The sequence below is a fragment of the Drosophila melanogaster genome, chromosome 3R (assembly GCF_000001215.4).
Source record: "Drosophila melanogaster chromosome 3R".
Lineage (NCBI taxonomy): Eukaryota > Metazoa > Arthropoda > Insecta > Diptera > Drosophilidae > Drosophila > Drosophila melanogaster.
The window spans coordinates 31,566,789-31,588,258 of NT_033777.3; the positions used below are offsets into that span (position 1 = coordinate 31,566,789).

General features: G+C 48.9%; 3 protein-coding genes and 2 long non-coding RNA genes across 8 annotated transcripts; 3 read left to right on the plus strand and 2 right to left on the minus strand.

Moving 5' to 3' along the window:
- The first annotated feature begins 1,314 nt into the window (after positions 1 to 1,314).
- lncRNA:CR46120 (long non-coding RNA:CR46120) lies at positions 1,315 to 2,309 on the plus strand. The gene has a single exon (NR_133498.1). It is a non-coding gene; the product is annotated as a long non-coding RNA:CR46120 (long non-coding RNA).
- Positions 2,310 to 4,194: 1,885 nt separating this feature from the next.
- Positions 4,195 to 4,493, minus strand: lncRNA:CR46119 (long non-coding RNA:CR46119). Its single transcript, NR_133499.1, has one exon. It is a non-coding gene; the product is annotated as a long non-coding RNA:CR46119 (long non-coding RNA).
- Positions 4,494 to 5,354: 861 nt separating this feature from the next.
- On the plus strand, positions 5,355 to 8,919 carry gammaCOP (Coat Protein (coatomer) gamma). 4 transcript variants are annotated; one of them, NM_001170313.1, is made up of 6 exons: positions 5,355 to 5,490; positions 5,713 to 6,368; positions 6,466 to 7,936; positions 8,013 to 8,198; positions 8,257 to 8,409; positions 8,468 to 8,919. In NM_001170313.1, exons 1-6 carry the CDS (start codon positions 5,451 to 5,453, stop codon positions 8,596 to 8,598), a joined length of 2,637 nt encoding a protein of 878 aa, NP_001163784.1. In that variant the 5' UTR covers positions 5,355 to 5,450; the 3' UTR covers positions 8,599 to 8,919. The 4 variants fall into 3 exon arrangements, with proteins under 4 accessions (NP_524608.1, NP_001163784.1, NP_001263145.1 ...); NM_079869.3 differs by having other exon boundaries at positions 5,710 to 6,368; NM_170553.2 differs by having other exon boundaries at positions 5,355 to 6,368.
- A 127-nt stretch (positions 8,920 to 9,046) lies between these two features.
- pygo (pygopus) lies at positions 9,047 to 13,911 on the minus strand. The gene is made up of 3 exons (NM_143615.4): positions 13,165 to 13,911; positions 10,516 to 13,097; positions 9,047 to 10,224 (listed from the first exon to the last, which is right to left on the minus strand). The coding sequence occupies exons 2-3, from the start codon at positions 12,840 to 12,842 to the stop codon at positions 10,104 to 10,106; spliced, it is 2,448 nt and encodes an 815-aa protein (NP_651872.1). The 5' UTR covers positions 12,843 to 13,097; positions 13,165 to 13,911; the 3' UTR covers positions 9,047 to 10,103.
- A 251-nt stretch (positions 13,912 to 14,162) lies between these two features.
- rod (rough deal) lies at positions 14,163 to 21,456 on the plus strand. The gene is made up of 14 exons (NM_057357.3): positions 14,163 to 14,330; positions 14,393 to 14,730; positions 14,820 to 15,167; positions 15,228 to 15,427; positions 15,492 to 15,700; positions 15,756 to 16,456; positions 16,517 to 17,784; positions 17,846 to 18,240; positions 18,301 to 18,809; positions 18,868 to 19,237; positions 19,295 to 19,559; positions 19,630 to 20,455; positions 20,515 to 21,148; positions 21,209 to 21,456. Exons 1-14 carry the CDS (start codon positions 14,235 to 14,237, stop codon positions 21,317 to 21,319), a joined length of 6,270 nt encoding a protein of 2,089 aa, NP_476705.1. The 5' UTR covers positions 14,163 to 14,234; the 3' UTR covers positions 21,320 to 21,456.
- Positions 21,457 to 21,470: the final 14 nt, after the last annotated feature.

The following is a 21,470-nucleotide window of genomic DNA, read 5'->3' on the forward strand; positions in this document are numbered from 1 at the left end:
CCGCTGCGTCCCTCTGCCACTGGGTAAGGTGTTGGGAACGCATGTGCGTCGTGCCCCACGTTGAATAAAACGCCCCTATTAAGCTGCAGTTAATTGAAAAATACTGCCGTATCCGAATGCCGGATGCTCTGTAATAATCTGATGAAATGAATCCATAGAAAAATGGCTACTGAAAAGTAGAAACTACAACATAGTGCGAGAACTAAATATGTGCATTAGTTTTTTATATCGACAATAAAGGTCTTCGTAGTGAATATAGCCTTGATAAGGCTTAGAGTAAACCATTGAAGACACGCGTTGACAATTTTTATGGCCGGTTCTGATGCGTATTTGGCTTGGACACGGCTATGGAGTTTCCAGATGTAGTTGGAGATGGAGGTACAGCGATGCCGCAGCAGAGCAGGCGTTGTCCAGTCGATCCGGACCAACGCCGCGTGAGCCTTTTGCTTTTGGTTTTGGTTTTTCTCACCTCAAAGCAAGCCTAGAGAACGTGGCCAAGTGTGGGCTTATTGGCGTTGACAGCTATGCAAATGCTTGGCCATTAAGTCGTTGACTGTTAGCAATGGCTTTTAATTAGCGGCTTGACTTTGGCCCGGCCCGGGATTGTGATGGTCTAGAGCCCGACCAGAATGGGCGGAAATTCCAGAGACAATGGCGTGGCGACACCTACACCCGTTGCAACTTTGACACTTTGACCATTGAGGAGAAGGCTTGCTCGCATTTTGCCAATTTCCATACATAAAGTTCGCATTGAACACCCTCACGCTTCGTGGTCATTTGCATTTAAATGCCATTGCCATTTAGCTTGGCTTGGGACTTGCATTGGGATTGGGTCTGGGATGGGATTGGATGAGCCGAAGATCTCGTTTGCAGCACTTCCTTTTCCCATTCGGGTTGCTTTTCTAGCCATGTTGGCCTGCTCACGATTTCTGCCTCTTGGCCTCTGCTTTTGTTTGCTTTACAGCTGCTCGCTTTGATTGAAAAATTATGCACTTGCCATGGCAATGGGCATCGCCAAATTTCGCCTCCAATACGAGTCGGGGAAATGAAGGAGAAGTCGGGGAGGAAATGGAAAGCCCGCCGATGAACAACAAAGCCAAAGACAGACCATCTCGCAGTTGGTATTTTCGAATACTCTTCCCGGAAAAATTTAAAATCAGATGAAAATTTCTACCATAAATATTCAAATCATAGGAACTTTTTGTAAATTTTAAATATACAGTTAAAATAGTTTTTTTTTTGTATTGCTAAAATATGGTGTATCTGTACTATAATTTTTCCTTTCCTATCGATTTGCCCAACCTTCCTGCCAGGCCATTGAGACAGACTGACAAAGCTGGAATCTAGCACTTGAAGCGACGAGTGGCAAACGTTTTCCCGTTTACTATTTTCCATTTTCCGATACCAAAGTGGCAAAAGCCTGAAAGCGAGGACGGTGGCTGGTTACTTTTCATTTCGACAACTCCTTCAGCTTGTCCTGCTCATTAGCAATTGCCCGGCATGGCAGCCAAACAGCTGTCCCTGTTAGCCAGTTTTCACCTAATTAAGCAAACAAAAAGCAAACGTGTGGGAAACTGGTCGGGGAGATAACTTTCCCCGCCCCAGAAAACACACGCCCATGTCCCCGAATATATCCCACAGGCTAATGCTAATTGCCACGAACATGGGGCTAAGTAGCCAATGGAATGCAGCCGAAAACATTTGTCTCTAATTGCGGTTCAGCCCAATTGGGCAGGCGAAATTAAATTAAATGCAGCCGAAAACAAACAAGCGAGGCAGCCAACCCCGAGATGCCCAGGAGAAGCTGAGAAGATTCCACGGCGGCCACAACAATTTGTGCAAAAATACAAATTGGAACATTTGCGGAGGCGCAGGCGTGTAGTAGGCAATACTGTGAGAATTTATGGCCCTGCTCTGGGGTCACTACCGGGATAACATCTGGATGGCTAGCTTGCTGGCTGGCAAGGCCCAACTCGGAGGAACTGGAGGAACTAGAGGAGCTGACGCGTCGTGCGCAATGCGCATGCTTACCTAGCCGCTTTCAAACAAAACTGAAAACCGAAACGGGTAAGGACATTGACCGGGAACGATGCAAACTCTAGGCAGACAGCCGATTGCGGCAGTCGGCGGAGGAGGAAAGCCATTTAAAATTAGTGAAATGGTTCAGTACCGTTGAAGACCGGCGGAAAAACAATTAATAATTGCAATATATCTCTGGAATCTTGGGCATTTGCAGTTACCACAGGGGTCACTTCACTTCACTTCTTTCCAGTTGCAGAACTTTGATTGCCTGCGCCAAATTCTAGCCCAACTACCTTACATAAAGATGATTAGCACATGTTTATATCTCTGATCATAACGACCCATAATAGTTTGTTTTAGTCTTGGAAAATGTTGAGCAAATATTTATGATTTACTTTATGGCAGTTTACCTCATGGCCATGTTCATATTTATTTTTTTCACGTTAAAGTCGTTAAACGATAGGTGTTAGCAGTCAGCTTCAATCCTATGACTGGGTTAATAGGCAAAGTAAAATTCTGAAAAGTATGGAGAGAAAGCGTCCTAAAATTCCAAAGCCATTCGAAAAAGACTAGCCACTTGTATGTCTTAATACTACCGATAAACGATCTACGGCCTATTACAGCTAATGAAGTGCTAAAGAAAGCCATAAATATATCCGAATCTCTTTCGAGGCATTCAAATATTGGGAAAGGCCCTTAGACCTTAGTGCTCCTGCAATAATCGCAAGGTCTAGACATTTAAGCGTAACCCCTATAAATTTAATTAAAGCCAAATCTTCTGTTGGCCTTCGCTTCCGCCTAACGGACTGTGGGACTTTTGCTTTCCGCATGCTGTGTTCTTTTCCCCTTTTTCCTTTTTTTTATGGGCTTGGCTTTGGCCTAGCCGCATCTTGAAGAGGGAACACGGAGGCTGGGGAATAGAGGATGGCTTGCTTGTTGGGGGCGTGCGTGAAAATTGCTGGAGTGCACAAGGAAGGCCGCCGGCTGCCCTCTCTCACGTTGCAGGACAAGAATCGCAGTAAGTGATTACGTAACCAGGGCATTGTACGCAGCATATGTTTTGGGTTTCCTCCTTGGACTCTTCTGCTAGCCATTGGAATGGATTAGTCCGCAGTCGGAGGTTGGCTCTTATCAGCCAATCAATGGGCGAGAGGAAGCTGCGGCAAAATAATTTATTCACAACCATTATGCGCTGCGAATTTATGCCACTTCCTGGTGGAACCACTACAAATAGCCTTTTAAAATGCGATAAAAATAGCGCCAAGGGGTCTGCAGTGCACAGCCAGTCAAGGAAGATGCACCAGACCAGGGTGCTGGGTTCGAGATGATGGGGCGTGGCCACTTGGCAATGACTCTCAAGCATGAAACCGTAAAATGGCTTTTCAATAAACCCGGCTGCGGGAGGAGGGGAACTGCCAGATGGAGCTGGGAAACTGGCGAAACAATGCGACAAATATTTGAATATGTTAATTAGTCTGTTGTTCCTGCCGTTGCCCGTTTTCTGGGCACGATCAGTTCGTTCTTCTTCTATCGCTGGACGTGCATCGGCGCAGTCTAATTTCATGTGTTGCCATCTTGTTAGCACACCGGTGAAGTTCTCGGTCGGGATGGGGGAGGTTCCGACCTGGAATCCGAACTTGCAACCGTTTTGCATCTTTCGCACCAGGCACACTAACGAATGCAAGTGCTTAGAGATTCATATTCGTACTTATGATAGGTATGCAGGTTGGCCCACACACACACCAGTCGGCCATAAAGCTGCCAATGGCCGGCCGAGAGCAACTGACAGCATCAGCCTTGTGGAGTCACAGGCCACCAGCGGATCGGGATCTCTACTTCCATCCTAGCGAAACACCAAACCCTGAGTATCCCATCCCCGCCCGCATTCCTTGCCATTTGCACGCAAAGCTAACTGCGGATTACAGTCGAAGTTCGATGGGGGACAAGAAGATTCCGAAAGTATACACCACTTGCTACTGCTCGTCGAAATCATTCCTGATGTACATTCATATATAGGTAATCAATTAGGAAAACTTTGAAACACGTCTGTTTGGAAATCAGAACAAACCCAGTCTTGGTACAAGAGGTACCCCAGAATGAATGACGCTGTTGTGGGGGAGCGTTGCACAAATTGGAGTTCTACTGTTGGCTGGCATCCAGCCTGAAACTCACCTGTGGCTCACTCCTTGCGTGCGCCGACGTCTCAACTCTTGCTCCGACTTTGGCCTTAGGTTCGCTCCGACTTGGCTTCAACTTGGGATTCGTGGCTTTGTAGGTGTTTCCAGGGGCCACAGCTGATGCCTTGACAGCTACTAAATTCTCCGCCCGTCTGACGCACACGTTCCTTGTCCAATTTTGGGCACCAGGCGGATTTTCCTCCTGGCCGGCGCTTATCGCCTGGCCATAAATTCATGCTGTAGGTGTCTCGATCTTTTCGGTTTCTTTCTTTTTTGGCTTTTTAGCGTTTTGGCGGAGGTCCTCGCCTCGTGGACACGCAATGAAGCTGTTTCTTCGTGCGCCGGAATTTCCCCGCGGCATGCAAAATGCAATTAACGGCACTTGCAGTGCGCCGGAAATTGACAATTCAATATAATGGGTTCCTTGTTTTCGCTAATTGGTGGTGCTTATGCACGCATAAATTAAGTAAACACAATACGAAGTCGTATTTAATTGGTCAAAACAAACTAGAGCTGACAAAAAAGCTGGCGTCCATTTTGTTAACAGGATCAACACTCGATTAAATTAGGAAAAGTAATCGGTACTTAACGGTCACGAGATCTATCGATCAGAACTTCCCCTCCAGCAAATCATAAATGTACTAATAGCGTATATTATAAATATAAACGAAGTTATTATCTAACTAAAAATTCATCGCATTGATCAGCCTTCGCAATCTTCGTCACAATTCCGGCCAATGCCCATTTAAAAAACGAATCAAACTAATGGTAAAAAATTATGAAAATGTAAATAAAATTTAAAACATTATTATATTCATACAATTTCTTAGCAATTTCGTTATAAAGTTAACGTGGAGCAAATTCAAAGCTTAGCTATTTTTCCGCCCATTCATAATCGATAATCTATCGATAAATACAATCGAACCAGTAAGTGAATCTCAACTAGTTCCTTTTCAATCCAGTGAAGAAACAAGAAATTTTAAGAACAAAAAAAACTACCAGATCTCGGTGTCGAGTTAATTGAAAACTGAAAGTTATAATGTGCAGAATCGGCGAATATATACTGCCTACAAAACGCAGAAAAAAGGTTGTCTTTTAAAGATAAGAACAACATCGGAGCTATCGATACTTAACTGGAGTTTTCACATCGATAACAGATGAACCAACTGGGCACCGCTGAGTGACGTGTAAGCGCAGCCAGAAAACCATTTCAATTGTTTTACCCACAATTTAACCGAAAGTTGCAAGACAATGGGTTCGTTCCGCCGCGAGAAAGATGATGAGGAGGACGGTAAGTAGCAAGCTAGCACCTGGAGCCAAGTTGTCCGCCGACCAGCGAAGCCAATCGAAGACAACCCAGTTGCTTGAAGGTGCTCCGCTGGCACAGACACACACTCACACACCCACTAACCCGACAAAGTCGAGAAAAATCGAGGTTTCCCTAAATTGACTGAGAACATGAACTATTTTTCCCTTACCTCGCACAAAAAACATCGCGGCCATCCGTCAGCAGGACCGAGCAATGCGTACCAGAACCTGGAAAAAACCTCGGTGCTTCAGGAGACGCGCACCTTCAATGAGACGCCGGTGAACCCAAGGAAGTGCATCCACATCCTGACCAAAATCCTGTACCTGATTAATCAGGGTGAGCAGCTTGTGGCCCGCGAGGCCACCGACTGCTTTTTTGCGATGACGAAGCTCTTCCAATCTAAGGACGTGGTGCTGCGTCGTATGGTATACCTGGGCATCAAGGAGCTGAGCTCCATTGCCGAGGACGTCATCATCGTGACTAGCTCGCTAACGAAGGATATGACCGGCAAGGAAGACCTGTACAGGGCCGCCGCAATCCGGGCCTTGTGCAGCATCACGGATAACACCATGTTGCAGGCCGTGGAGCGCTACATGAAGCAGTGCATTGTTGACAAAAACGCGGCAGTTTCTTGTGCTGCATTGGTCAGTTCTTTGAGATTGGCCAACACTGCCGGCGACGTGGTCAAGAGGTGGGCAAACGAGGCCCAGGAGGCTTTGAACAGCGACAACATTATGGTACAGTACCACGCGTTGGGTCTGCTCTACCATATCCGCAAGTCGGATCGGCTGGCTGTCTCCAAGTTGGTCAACAAGCTGACCAGAGGATCTCTAAAGAGTCCCTATGCCGTTTGCATGCTGGTAAGTGAAGTCTGAACCCAAACTTTTCTTAATGAAATGGATATGCACTTATTCCCTTTAAAGTGACATCTGACTAATTTCGTTTTACATCCCCCAGATACGCATTGCCTGTAAGCTGATCGAGGAGGAGGACATTCCCTCTGAGGAGCTTTCCGATTCACCCTTGTTTACGTTCATCGAGTCCTGTCTGCGCCACAAGAGCGAGATGGTCATCTACGAGGCGGCCCACGCCATTGTCAACCTCAAGAACACCAATCCGCGAATGCTATCGCCGGCGTTCTCCATCCTCCAGCTTTTCTGCAGCTCGCCGAAGGCAACGTTGCGCTTTGCGGCTGTGCGCACGCTTAACAAGGTGGCGATGACGCACCCGGCTGCGGTGACCACCTGTAACTTGGACCTGGAAGGTCTCATCACGGACTCCAATCGATCGGTGGCCACTCTGGCCATCACTACGCTGCTAAAGACCGGCGCTGAATCCTCGGTAGAGCGTCTGATGAAGCAGATCTCCACGTTTGTGGCGGAGATTTCCGATGAATTCAAGGTGGTGGTCGTGCAGGCCATTTGCGCTCTGTGCACCAAATATCCGCGCAAGCACACAGTGCTGATGAACTTCCTCAGCGGTATGCTGCGCGAGGAGGGTGGCCTTGAATACAAGACCTCCATAGTTGACACCATCATCACGATCATCGAGGAGAATGCGGACGCCAAGGAGTCCGGTTTGTCGCATCTGTGCGAGTTCATCGAGGATTGTGAACACGTTTCACTGGCGGTGAGGATTCTTCACCTGCTGGGCAAGGAGGGACCCTTTGCGGCCACACCCTCCAAGTATATACGCTTTATCTACAACCGCGTCATCTTGGAGAGCCCTATTGTGCGAGCAGCCGCGGTCACGGCCATGGCCCAGTTTGGAGCATCTTGCCCAGCCTTGTTAAGCAATATCCTCGTTCTGCTGGGTCGTTGCCAGATGGACCCGGACGACGAGGTGCGTGACCGTGCCACCTACTACCTTAGCATTCTTAACTCGGAAAGGCCAGAGCTGTACAAGAACTACATCATCGAAAGGGAGAACTGTTCTCTGGCTCTGCTGGAGAAGTCGCTGGTCGAACATCTGAATGGTGACGTGGACACACGCTTCGATATTTCCATTGTGCCCAAGGCGGCCATAGTTAAGCCAGTTATTGCCAACGACGTAATGCTAGTTACCAGCAGTGCTCCACGGCCGCCGAAGATCACGCGCGAGGAGGAGAGTGCTGCACGTCTGGCACAGCTGCCGGGCATCCAGGTGCTGGGCCCCATCCATCGCAGCACAGCTCCCATCCAGCTTACTGAAAGTGAAACGGAGTACACGGTGCAGTGCATCAAACACATATTCGGCCAGCACGTGGTCTTCCAGTTCGATTGCTTGAATACGCTGTCCGACCAAATCCTTGAAAATGTGCGGGTGGAACTCACGCTGCCGGAAGGATTCACAACCAGGGCGGTCATTCCATGTCCCAAGCTACCCTACAACGATCTGCAAACCACTTTTGTCATCGTAGAATTCCCGCCCGACGCCGCCAATTCCATAGGTAAGTTTATAAATAACATAAATTTTGTATTAAAATCATACAACTTTTTTCAAAACGAACTATTTCCTCATTTCAGCCACCTTTGGTGCCACTTTACGATTTGTGGTCAAGGACTGCGACCCCAACACCGGCGAGCCGGAGTCAGAGGAGGGCTATGACGACGAGTACATGCTAGAGGATTTGGAGCTGACGGTTGCCGATCAGATACAGAAAACCAGAAAGAACAATTTCCAAGTGTCCTGGGATGCGGCTGACAGCGAAGGTGCCACAGAAAGATAAATAGGGTCTATTCAATGATTAGTAATACTCTATATTTGCAGAATGGCTACAAGCCGAGGATACCTTTGTGCTGTCGGCAGTGACCACCTTGCAGGATGCCGTCAACACTATAGTCAAGATCCTGGGCTTGGGCGCTGCAAACCTCTCTGAGAATGTGCCCGAGGGTACGCACCTGCATACGTTGCTCTGTTCAGGTAGGCATCCTTCGCTTTTAGTTCTGAGATCAGTAGTACAGTTTTTCCCCCTTTACAGGAACCTTCAGAGGCGGCGCCGAGATTCTTGTGCGGGCCAAGCTGGCGCTTTCAGAAGGCGTCACGCTCAATCTGACGGTGCGCAGCACGGACCAGGACGTGGCGGAGCTGATAACGGCGGCCATTGGATAAGACAGCGAGCCATGCAGGAACCTCCTTTGGTTCCTGCGTGCTGTGAACGTAATCTGAACTCCCTACGAAACTACGAAACAGAAAGTTACGCCTAATCAAAATATAATTTGTACCTTTAAGCGACTGTCTCTGTAATAATCTTAGAGCCCTGTCCACAATCCGGCATGTGCAACATTGAGTATTGCTACTGGCCATTTCCGAAAAGTTTGTGTGGCGATGCAGCCTTCGGTGTGCATCGCATATGTTTATTATCCCCATTTAGCCTGTGCATTTAGCTTAAGTATGGAAACAAAATATTAAAAATACATGTATATGCAATGCAACCCGACCTGAAGGCGTTTATTTGGCAGGTGCTTTTAAAGTAGGACATTGAAATGATTTTAATGATTGCAAGCTCGTGGAAACCGCACCTCCAAAGAGAAATTGCTTCATAACTAGAACTTACTTTATTTTATATGGTATTTTATTTAATTATAAATAACTTATAGTTGCAGTAGCCTAGAGTACTTCTTGTTTTCCTATTTTTACAAATTTCTTTTCTCGTTTGAATCGTTTATGTTCGCTGCGTCCTCCACATTCGTCTTAAATTACAAATTAACCTTTCTCACATGAATTCATAATTTCTTGTGCTTTTGTTCGCAATCGATTCCTTATTATACATTCTCCGATTCCGACTATGCTGAATATTTTTGTGTAAAATGTATCGACGATGCAGTTCCATCAATCGTTCGAAACGCTCTTCCGTATTAAATATTTAAAATGTAAACGCACACAAGTATAAAAATAATATAGATTCGTAATAACAAATAACACACTCATGCAGTTCGCAGCAATTTCACAATGATAATTTCATTTCGTTACAACTCCTATACTCATCTCCAAATGTGTTGAATATGTCATTAGATATATGTTTATATAGTTACGAGTGGTTGGTTGTCTGTTGTGTTTCATGCGGATTTCTCGCCAGGCGAGTGGTATTCGATTGGAGATGTGCACCATCATCCCGCCTGGCCTGCTCTTCAGATTTATCCATTTTCTTTTATAATACAAACTAGAGTGCTTCTCAGCTTTCATTCCGTCTTCTTGTTGCGACGTTGTCCTCTTCGATCGCTTCACATGCAGACGCTCACACACAAATTACAATTATATTACAATTAACATATTTCGTTTACACTTTTCGTTAAGGTTTGCCTTGCTTATTTGTTTCAGGAGCACGCCGCGAGTTGGCCAGGAAGCCCGGAGCTCAAATTCACAACACTGCTCCGGCACTTTAGTGGTTCGCATTCTGGCTACGGGGCTTAGCTGCCGGGATGGGGACTGGTGGGTCTCTGGATCGGTCGCGGTCTTGACTATTGAGCAGCTTAAGTCTTACAATTAAGATAGAGTTAATGCTTGGATATTTTATACAGTGAGTGGTTGGGTAGCTGGTGCTGTTGCTTTTGCTTTGCTCTCGCTTTCGCTGGTGGTTGATCGATGTGTTTTGCTGATTTCAAATCCGATCCGCTTCAACACTTGAACTTGACCATGGGAATATGCTTGGAAGACACGCACTTGTCGCAGCACCACTCGGCAAACACCTCCTTGTTGAGCATTTGGAAGGCCGCCTCTGTCAGGCCAACACAGGTTCTGCAAAAATGATAGTGGAGTTAGTCGACGACGAACATGAATAAACGAAAACACCTGACTGATTTTATGTATTAATTGAAGGGTAATCCCCTGTTAACTTTGAACTAGAAGTGATAAGACTAATTGCTCATGAGATTCCAATAAACTTTCCTAAACATTTTGTTCCGAAAAGATAATTATCAGGATATAAGCAGTTTAAAATATGATGATATGGACTAAATATTGTTCCTAGATATTTATATAATATTTTCTATTTGACCTTTTTAATCTATTGTAAACTGGTCGACCTACCTGTGAAAGAAAAAGTTACAACCGGATTCACAGAACACGGCTTCGTCGTTGTCGTTCACCTCCTTGTGGCACATGCCACAAGGATATATGGGCGGCGCATTCGGGTTCTGCGGATTAAAGACCATTGGCTGTCCCGGCGGGTACATCTTCCCGCCGCCCATTGTCATCGGCTTGGGACCTACGCCCATAGGGCCGCCCATCGGGCCACCTCCCATGGGCCCCATGTTGCCCATCGGTCCACCGGGACCCATGGGACCTCCTCCACCACCGCCGAACATATTTGGACCTGGGCCGCCCATCGGATTGTGGTGGTGATGCGGATGTCCGTGGTGCGGGGACATGTGCGGATGCGGGGGTCCGTTCATGCCGCCGGGTCCGGGTCCTGGACCTGGTACTCCACCCATGTGGCCGTGGCCCATGTGCGGACCCGCGTTCCCGTGCGGACCGCCCATCATGTGCGGATTAGGTCCTCCGCCCATATGAGGAGGCATTCCAGCAGGACCGCCGTGCATTCCGGGTCCACCCATCATGTGCGGCGGTGGTCCGCCAGGATGATGGTGCGGATGATGCGGGTGGTTCATCATATTCGGATGCGGGGGACCAAGATGGGAGGGTTGCTGCGGTGGCAGCATTTGGTTCATGCCCATTCCGGGCATTGGTCCGGGCCCGTGGCCAGGTGGGCCGCCGCCCATGTGCTGCTGGTGCTGCATAGGAACTGCGTTCGGGATCATCTGGCCCATCATGGGTCCGTTGTTGTTATTGCTGTTGTTGTTATTGGGGCCATTGGGTCCGGCTGGTGACTGCAGCGGGCTGGGTCCCGAGTTGGGCATGCCCGGACTCGGGCCGGCGCTGTTTAGCGAGTGATGCGGTGACATGGCGGGCGGCGCTGGCGAGGATGTAGGCACTGACGTGGACATGGACGTGGCCGTCGATGTGGGCGTGAGCGTGGGCGTGGCGGGCGAGGGAACCGATGAGGAGGCTACCGATGATACCGAAGGTCCATTCGACTGCATCGACGTCGGCACTCCCAGGCGTCCGGCTGCTGGCGAGAGGTGAGGATTTTGATTGTTGTTGCTGGCGTTACTTGTATTGCTTCCGTTGTTGTTGCTGTTGCCGCCGCCGGGATTCCCGCCGAGCATGTTGTTCCCAGAACCACCCGGGTTATTGCCGTGCGCGGGGGAGATGCCACCGGGACCTACTAGGCCGCCAGGCCCAGGACCTGGTCCTGGGATTGGTCCTCCAGGCATGTGACTGCCATGACCCGTTGGTCCGTTTCCGAGCGGACTGTGCAGAGGAGGAGGACCCATCTGCCCGTTGTTCATCGGTGGCTGCGGAGGTTGTTGTTGTTGCTGCTGTGGTCCGCCGGTATTGCCGGGATTCCCAGGGCCCGGTCCCGAGGGAGGGCCCAACGGGCTGCCAATTGGATTGCCCATTGGCGAACCCATAGGCAGTGAGTTCATTGGCGAGTTCTGCCCCGGACCGCCCATCGGTGAACCCTGCATGGCTCGCGGATTGGGTCCGTTGGGACCGCCTCCCATGGGCGACAGACCACCCATGCCCATGTGATGGGGTGATATGCTGGGGCCTCCCATTCCGCCCATTGGGCTCATGCCGCCCATGCCAGCTATTCCACCCATGGGACTACCCATTGGGACGGGTCCTCCAGGACCACCAGGTCCCCCTGGCCTTCCGTGATTCATATGCGGCGGTAGTCCGACGCCTGGTCCCGGTCCCATTTGATGGGGGTGCATGGGGCTCATTCCTCGCATTGGAGGTGGACCACCCATGTGCGGATGTGGGCCATGTGGGTGACCCATAGGTCCGCCTGGATGATGCGGGTGCATATGGGGATGCATGTGAGGCGGGGGAGGAGGTCCACCGCCCATGCCCATGCGGTCTTCCCAGTGCGGGTGCCCACCCGGTCCACCGCCGCCAAAGTGACCACCTCCTGGTCCGCCGCCCATCTGATTCATGGCCGCCATCGCCGCGGCCGCTGAGCTGGACATCGCCGACACCTGGGGACTGTCGTCGAATGGATTCGAGGCAATAATGGTGTCTCCGAAGCCTCCCATTGGCGGAGGGGGCAGCAAATCCTGCGGTGTGGGTGGCGCCTGCTGCTGCTGCATGGAATTCGCAGCAGCTGCTGCAGCCGCCGCCGCAGCCACCGCTGCAGCGGAGTTGGCGGCACTTGAGGTTTTTCGCCGCTTCTTCGGATTGCTCGGCGCCGAGATGATGTCCGTGGGAGGCGGCGGCTTAAAATCGGGCGGACAGAGTCCGCCCGCTGGACCCGGCAATCGATATGGCGCCATACCAAGATTGTGGGTCATATTCGAGGTGTTCTTCTTCCGAATGGTGGCAGCTTTTCTTCAACGGCGTGGGGCAAGAAATTCGGTTGTAGCGGCGTCGCCAATCCCGCGCAGGAGATCTCGACGCTGGTAAAGGAGTGGGTTTGGTTCTGATGTCCCTAGGGAGGTGGGCACAAATCCACTGGATCCTTCGGTGACCAACTACAATGGGTTATGCTTGGTGGGCTTGGGCTTTCTGCCGGTTATCCGGCCTGCGACCGCCTGGAGTTTGAGTTCCTGGGAGTGTGAAGGGTGCCAAATGAGTATCTGGCATCCTGTGGGTCAGTCCTCCTCAACTACTCACCAAGACATCTCCTGGCCAGGACCCTTATGAAAATCGCGTTTTTAAAGCAACTGACTCCCAAAACGCAGGTAAACACTTTCGGCGCAACGAACGGCAACCCCGCTTATTTTTCGGGTTGGCAACTCTACCCTGGAAACCCAGCGTCGTGTTGTCTCGTTTCAAAGCGCCAAGCACCTGCCGCTTCTCAGTTTCTTACTGATCCTTGATCACTTCAGGTCAGGAGTTCGTTTTTTTAGCACTCTGCACTGCGGTTTGCCACTAATTCCCCTTCATAAACCCTTCAAAGGGCGCTTTCTGGCAGCGCTCTTCTTCTTGCCAGCGATTTTATGTCCTCCGCTGCGCTTCCCGTTCCGTTTTAATTGCAGTGCAGCGCTTAACTGTTGTTTATTTACGGGTTCTTTTTGCGTTTGTCTTTAATCGGAAAACAAAACAACCGGCGGTTATTTCCCAAGGAAATTGTGTTAGGGTTTACGCGATTTGTGAAGCCTGCGTTTTCGGTTGGCTTTTTGTTGATTTGATGGCCACTGCAGCATCCACTTTTAATTAGCGCCGTTTATAGGAGCGGCACACGCACGGATTACCGTTACGCGGATTCGGCGGTCCGGCGGACTGACCACTGAACCGTTATATAGCAGCAGCACATTAACCTTTGTTTATTTTGACCAATTTTTGCGTGCGAAGAAGCGAAATATAAATAATTTTCATTGCAAGTCCGCCAGTGTGACCGTTTGCGCACGTCAAGAGAAATGCCGGAATTCCGTCGGCGGCTCAGTGTGGCCAAAGCAAGCCAGCACGAAGTAGTTTGCAACTACGTTAACATTTAAAAAGTAATAGGTTTAAAGGAGAAATTACGATTTGGACATACGTCATTTAAGTAATAAATATAAATTGCGTAAACGTATTAGCCCCAAGGTCAATACGTAGTGTGTCTTCATGCCGCCAATCGTCTATCGATATGCGGGTAATGTTATCGGCAAACTCTCAGGCGACGCTTGTTTATTGGCGGTGTTTAAATAAAGAGTTTAAAATTGGCAGGTTTTGCACATTAGGCTAGAGCGGATTGAACAGCAATGTGGAGCAACTTCGAGGCGTCCTCCCTGGAGGACGAAACCATCTCCAACATATTTTCGTCGCGAGGCATCTTCCAAATAAGCAGTGAAGAGGAAGTGAGTCCTTATTGTGCAGAATCTGCAGTTGGGTTTCTACGCTCGCCTTCTTTCATTGTCAGGTAAACAAATATCCAGATGTCATGGCCTCCGTGCAGTGCGGCAAGATGGTCATTGGCATCGACAAGAGCCTTTTGCTCCTGGAGGACGAACTGGTGGCCAAGTGCAGCTTTCTGGCATTCGGGGCAGCCATTGAGGCCATTGCCATTTCTTCAAGCGGCAACCTGATTGTATGCGGCCTCAGCGATGGCGAAGTTCACGGAGTGTTCATCAAGGGCCTGCTCCTGTTCAGCGTGGCCGTCAATCTGGAGGACGTGAGCCTAACTGGCGGGACCTTCCGGAGCATCCATCAACTGGATCAGCGGTTTTACTTCACCTGTAAGAATGGAAGCATCTATAGGTAAGCCATTCACAGAGATGGGCTCTGGCATATGCGTGATAAAACTGGATCTTGACATTATTTCATTAAACGATTCAAACGCTGTGTAGCTTAAGCGACATTGATGAGACCTGCTTGGAAACGTTAGGCAATATGAGCCTGAATGAAAACGAAACTATAGCTTGCGAAAAGGCCCTGCTCGAGGACGTCACCATTCAACGTCTTTCCAAGGGCAGATCCTCGTGCAGCGTGGACTGTGCAGTGCTGCTCAAGCGGCTGCTGACCGGCAACATCAGTGCCGAGAACAATCAGGATGATCTGGAGGCGCAACCCGGTCTAGTTATCACTGGAGATCAAAGCACTATGAACTTTAGGAATGCAGCCAATGACGTGACACGAATAAATTTGCCCGCTCAGTACGGCAGCCTAAAGCAGATCTTCAACTTGGAACACTATATGTGAGTGGGTTTGCTTATTGTGGTGCTAGAATCCCTCTAACGTGTATCTGGGTTTTGCAGTATCGCACTCACCGATTCCGGCCACTTGGTGGAGATTTGTCCATACACTCGCACAGTGTACATGTGTCAAACTACCCAACAAAAAAATCTGCTCATCGAGGATCTGCTGGTTATGGAGTGCAGCGAAGATAACATTGAGCTTCTGGTGCTGACGAAATCAACGGCGGAGGGACGCTTCATTAAGATAGTGGAGTACCCAAGTATGAGTCCAGCAAACATAAAACATAAACATACAGTAAGGCTAAAAACCTTGTGTCATTGCAGCGCTCAATGTGAAGAACGAGGTAGAAGTTCCTGATCACGCATGGCTTGTGCGTCAGCCTAAGTGTGCGGTCAATCTGTATTATCTGGCTGCCAAGGAAGTCAACCAGAGCAGCATACCCTCCGTGGTGGAGATGATGCTCGTTTCCGAGACCGACCCCAGTGATCGTTTTAAGAAGCTGATTTGCAAGGGGCGACTGGAGGAGGCTGAGGTATTGAGTATAATTGATCTCTTAGTCATTCATTATCCATTAACATTTGCAACAGGAATTTGGCAAGCAGTTTGAGCTGTGCCTCCAGCCCATCTATGAAGCCAAAGCGAAACGCATTTTGGTCGAGCTTTGCAACTCGAATTCACAAAACGTGGACACTAAATTCCAAGACTTGCTGCAACTGCTGTCTCAGGTGGAAAGTAAGGCATTCATAAAGAGCCATCGCATGATCAACTTGAACTCGAGGCACATCCTTGAGCGGTATCTTCACGAGGTCAAGAAGCGGTTGACTTTTGAGGACGACGAGGAGGATATGTTGGAAATCGACGAGCAACTGCACCGACTTAAAACTCTGGCCATAATAGATCCCTACGAATGCAACACGGATTGGCAGAAGTTTATTTACGATAACAACTTGGTCAGGATGGTCAAGTCGCTATTCAACACAGATATGCCCACGGCTTGTCTCATTTGGCGGCGGCATTCGAGCAGCATTCTGCCGCTGCTAAACGAAGATGAGTTGCGCACGCTTTTAGGGTTCATTCCGAGCAACACCAAGCCCTTCAACGTTGTCCAGTGGTTGCGTCAGTTCATTCCGATGGTCAGCAACACCCATCCTAGCATAATGCCCTTTATCACTGACTGGAGTATTGAGATGACGCGGAATCTGCAGTATAGTCCGCATTGGCCGGATATCGGCCTGGAGTTCTGCACAAAGATACTGGACATTTTTGAGGAAATCCAGTTTACTTACTCGTAGGCAAATCCTTTTTTCGCCCTAAAATATGATAGATTTAACTTGTATATCCGTTTCAGCGATGTGCGGCGTCAGCAAGAGCGCAACGTTGGAAAACTGCGGGATCTTGTCAACGCACTGCAGGATCTTTCTGTGCTTAAGACCAACTATAACATGGGCTTTACACTGGACAACTACATGCAGGATTCCATCGACGCCACTGCGTTGAGCATTTTGCAACACGTTCAACTAGATAAGCTTCAGCGTCTGGTGAAGAACTTCATGTACCCGATCTTCCAGGAGAAGGGACGGCAGCCACTGGACGTGATTAAACAGTACATATCACAGTTAGTAGCCAGTCGGCTATCTTCTAGTTCATGGCTGGATCGGGCGATGGCTTGCATTGAGCTGCTTCACAACGAAGACAGCCGTTTGGAGTGCGCCTTGTCTGTGCTGCAAAACGCACCTGTGCCCTGGCCTGATACACTAGCTCCTCTAATCCGGCTGCGTGCCTCCACTCATCCATTGGCCGTGAAGATCAATGCCGAGTATGAGATTCAGGTGATTAAGATCATGAAGGTCAAGTACGGCTGGCCGGCCGACAGCTCCGATATCAACCTGGAGCTTTTCATGATGCGCATTGTGAAGTTGAACCTTCCGGACATGCTGGACGACATCAGCGCCCTCACCAAGGCGGCGCCGGAGTTATCAACTAGTGCCAACTTTAACTGCTGCTATCAAATGGCACGGAGAGGACAAGTTGAGATGGCTTATGAATTCTTCAAAAAGCTGAATGGTGAGAAAAATTCGAAGAGCGCGAAGGAAGTGGTGGAGATCATGGCTAACATCTTGGAGAACAGCTCCTCTGCTTCGTTTGAAAGTGATATTAAAGTGCAGGAGCACCTGAACGTCCTTGAGCTTTTTAAGTTGTTCTTGCCGCATGTTGAGTCCGTTTATGAGCGCCGCTACCTAGTGATCAAGCATCGTTTCCGCCTAAGGAAATTCGGCATCCTTTTGAGCTGCAGCAGCGAGCTGATACCGCTGCACAGACGTCATTGCCTTCTGGATGAGGCCATTGAAAGGATAATTGAGCGGGCCCAGGCCACGCTGAATGTGTCCGCATTCATAGCCAGCGAAATAAGCGAACTGTGTACCGCTCTCGGTCTTCCGAAAGTATTTGGTTTGCACCGCATTTGCCAACGCATTGGATGCCTGCCCCTCAGCTGCGCCCTCGCTTATCATGTTGTAAGCTTCGTCGACTGTGTGCCCGCCAATGCAGGCGAGTTCGTCAATCTTGCACTTGAGCTGCTGGTTCAGCAAATTGAAAGCGCCAAGGGAAAGAATCAGGGTAAGTCGTATACAGCTATGCAACAATGGGATTGAACGAAAAATCCATTTATGTTTTGCAGAAACGGCCTCCTCCCTGCAGTTGATCAATGAAAACGATCCGCTTAGCTTTTATTTAGCGTACGAGTTGCTCACCTCCGCCCTGCTCCACGAGAGCAGCCGTCGTCACGATCTAGTTGAACTCATCAAATACATACGCGTGGCCGTAATCCACTACCCGCTAGACGCCATTAAGAGTCACTACGACGGCAAGGAGCAGGCCGTCAACGAGCACATCTGCCGGGCCCTCGATGGGATTTCGGTAGCCCTGGGCGAAACCACAATAAACTTCAGTTGTGCTCTTAACGGATCCTTTGACGTGAAGACTCTGACGGTTCCAACGACTACGAAGAAGCGCTACTCGGTGTCCATGTTTGATGAAGTAGAAGTGCAGCCTATCCAGCAGCAGCCTCAGAAGGTATTGATCGTAGACAGCTATAATTGACTATAGTTATAATGCTTTCTGTTGTCTTCGAAGAAAAGCGTCGGAGGTCGCATGGCAATAGTGAAGTTCTTGGCTCGCACTCTGTTGCTTATGGTAATCGAAACGGAGCCAAACAACTCATTGCTGATGCAGGTTCGCAATGAACTGCCGGAGAACACAAAAGCGGATGTCGAAAGTGCTTGCGCTGACTTCTTTCTGTCACTGGAGCACTTGACGAAGGTGAAGGAGCACGACGCTTGGTACGTTATGTCGCAATATCTGCTGGATTTCCAGAAGCAAAACTGTCGCACGAAGCGGATCATCAACGAGGGCTTTATTACGCTGCAGCTGCGCCGCATATTCCGAAATGCGATGGGGAGCAAAGATGTGAACTTCATAGAGCTTTTCACCATGTTGGTGGTGGACAGCGAGGCACTAGCGCTGCTGGAGAAGCTCTCCGTTGAAGTAAAGACCGATCTGCAAAAAATCAACTTCCTGACACTATCCGCCATGTACCACGAGCATATCGAAGACTTGGACAGTGTGCACATGATACGCACCAAGTAAGTGAAGTATTACATTAAAAGTCTAGATGTTAAACTTCGTTTTATTGGTTTGCAGGAGATTGAAACTCTTCTATTACCTGGAGTTTTGCCAACAGGATCATAGAATAAAGGGCAAGTTCAATGCCGACATGGACAACATAGAGGACCTGCTTAAGGAGTTTCACAATAAGCAACTTGACGTTCAGCTTTTGGAACGCATGAGCAAGGACTTTGGGTTCGACTACCAAAAGATTCTTATTACCCAGATACTAAGCATATTGAGCGCCCAGGAGTTGCGCTTCGAGGTGAAGAGGGATACCTTCGGCGACGAGGAACTGGTTATGCTAAGCAGCGCCCAGGAAATGCGCGATATGTGCCAACCGTACATTAATGAAATCAATAATGTCGAGCTCTTTACTTCCAAGTTAAAACACTTTATTGAAGACGTAAGCTCACTGATGCCACAAATAATCTTTTTTTTAATATCTTTGCAAATCGTTTAGATCAACATTTACTTCTACGAGTTGTACATGTGTGTGATCAACATCCTAATGTACTTCGATTCGGCTCCGAAGGAAATGGAAATCTGGATGAACATTTTGCACTTCCTGAGACACAAGATGATCACCAGAAGACGCAATCGGCCAGGTCAGGTGGAAACCGACACGTGGCTGAAATCACAAAGGGAAAATGGCGTTATGCCGAAGATATCTCGATATCGTCTGCCTTTTAAGCCCATCGTAGAGCAACCTCTTAAGGATATTCTTGGTATATTCAACTGAAATAGTTTAATGCTTAATGCTTCTGTTTAATTATAGTTTCCGCTTCTTCTATTCAGACAGCGAACTAAACGTGGACAACTGCCAAAGCTGGTTTCCACTGATTCAGATGTACACGGCTTTGAAGGGATCCAAGGATAGTTCCCAGAACTGTGACTACTTCTGCATGTCAGCAGTAAAGAATTCGATATCGGAGTACAAGTCGAAAAATGATTCGGAATCATGGAGTCTTCATCCCACGAATAATGCCTTCCTGCAGTCAATACTACGACTGGTCGAGAAGGTGAACAACCCAAACAAGGCATTTCTAATACTGTACTTCGTGTCCAACTATGCTCGTGATGGAGCCGATCAGGTGGAGGCCTCCTACGAGTGCTGGAAGTTTGTCAAGGAGAAGGGCCACCTGATTACAGATCCAAAGAGTCGCGAGCAGGTTGCCAAGGTGAAGCGACGGTATCCTATTCAGAAGACCCAGCACCTGCTGTATGTCTATGGCCTGACCGATGAGAAGCTACTGCGCCAAGTTGAGAACCCCACCGAGCTTATTCAGGCGCTCTACCACCATGAGCTGATCCTCAAGTCCAGCAAAGTGGATATTAACGCTCTGGTCGCAGAGATAGCCAAGCTGCACGACCTCTGCTTAGCCACCATCCAGTACCGCCTGCTACAGAAGTGGCTCGCTCTGACTATGGAGTCTGCGGGTGATGGTACCATTTTGGAGGAGACCTTCATGGAGGAGCAGAACTGGCCGGAGCAGGCCAACGGCGCAGAGTCCTCCAACAGCCAGGACGCCAGCGAGAACGTAAATAGAGCGTTTTACATACTTTCCAGTTGGCCAAAGGCGGAGGCAGTCAAGTTCCTTGTGGGTCTGATCTTCAAGGGCGGGTAAGGATTGGTACTTAAAAGTTAGCGAAAATAATTCATTGAATAAACCCTTCCACCAGTTCGGTAAACACCTCCACACAGCTGCAAATGTACGAGTGCTATTCCAAGCTAAACGATGGCAGCAACTCCTTTACCAACACGATTAGCCAACGCCAGTTCATCAGCATCAAGTGTGTGCACGAGCTCAAGGCTCTGGGCTACAAGTCGAACCTGGAGAAGTTCTCCGACGACCATTGCAACAAGATTGACATTCTGAAGATGATCTGGCAGCGTAATGCGCAGAATCCCCTTTCGCTGGAAGTCATGGCCAACATTTGCCTGGGCTTTGATATACACTTGCCGCAGATCTGGAACGGCATTCTGAAGCGCATGGTCATGTTCCATATGGTGCGCGAGCTGAACGCCTTGTTGGATGTACTCAGCTGCCGGCCGCATCTACTTCACCTGGATGGACTGGCCCAGGCCTGGGACTATGTGCTCTGCCATCCTCTGCAGAACGCAGTCGAGCTACGATCCTTTAAGCAGGAAGAGGTGCTCCACAAGACGCTGCTGCGCCTGCAGGGCTGTCCGGTGGTGCACGCCCTCAACCTGCTACAGTTCGCCCAGCTCTGCATCGTCGTCCATCGACCGCACATGGCCGCCTCTCTACTCAGCTTCTGCCAGAGCAGCGAGCAACGCCAAAAGATCAAAAAGGTATGCTCGAACCGCGCACTTTAACGAAATGCTCTATTGTCACTCTAACTCTTCTTGCAGATGATACATTCCCATCCGGTGGAGAACCTTCGGCAACAGATCTTGGATCTGGAAGATGCTGGTATTTTGCCGGTGGTGCTGAACTTTGCGCTCAAGGAACTAAATCTGTAAGCGTAGAGATTTGGATTTTACTATTCCCATAATTTTTTGTTTTATTGGTCGAATATCTGCGTTAAGTGCGTTCGGGTCAAGATACTTTTGTAAATATCAAGGTTTTATACCTGCAAATATAGTTTATACAAACGATGACTATTTTCTATTT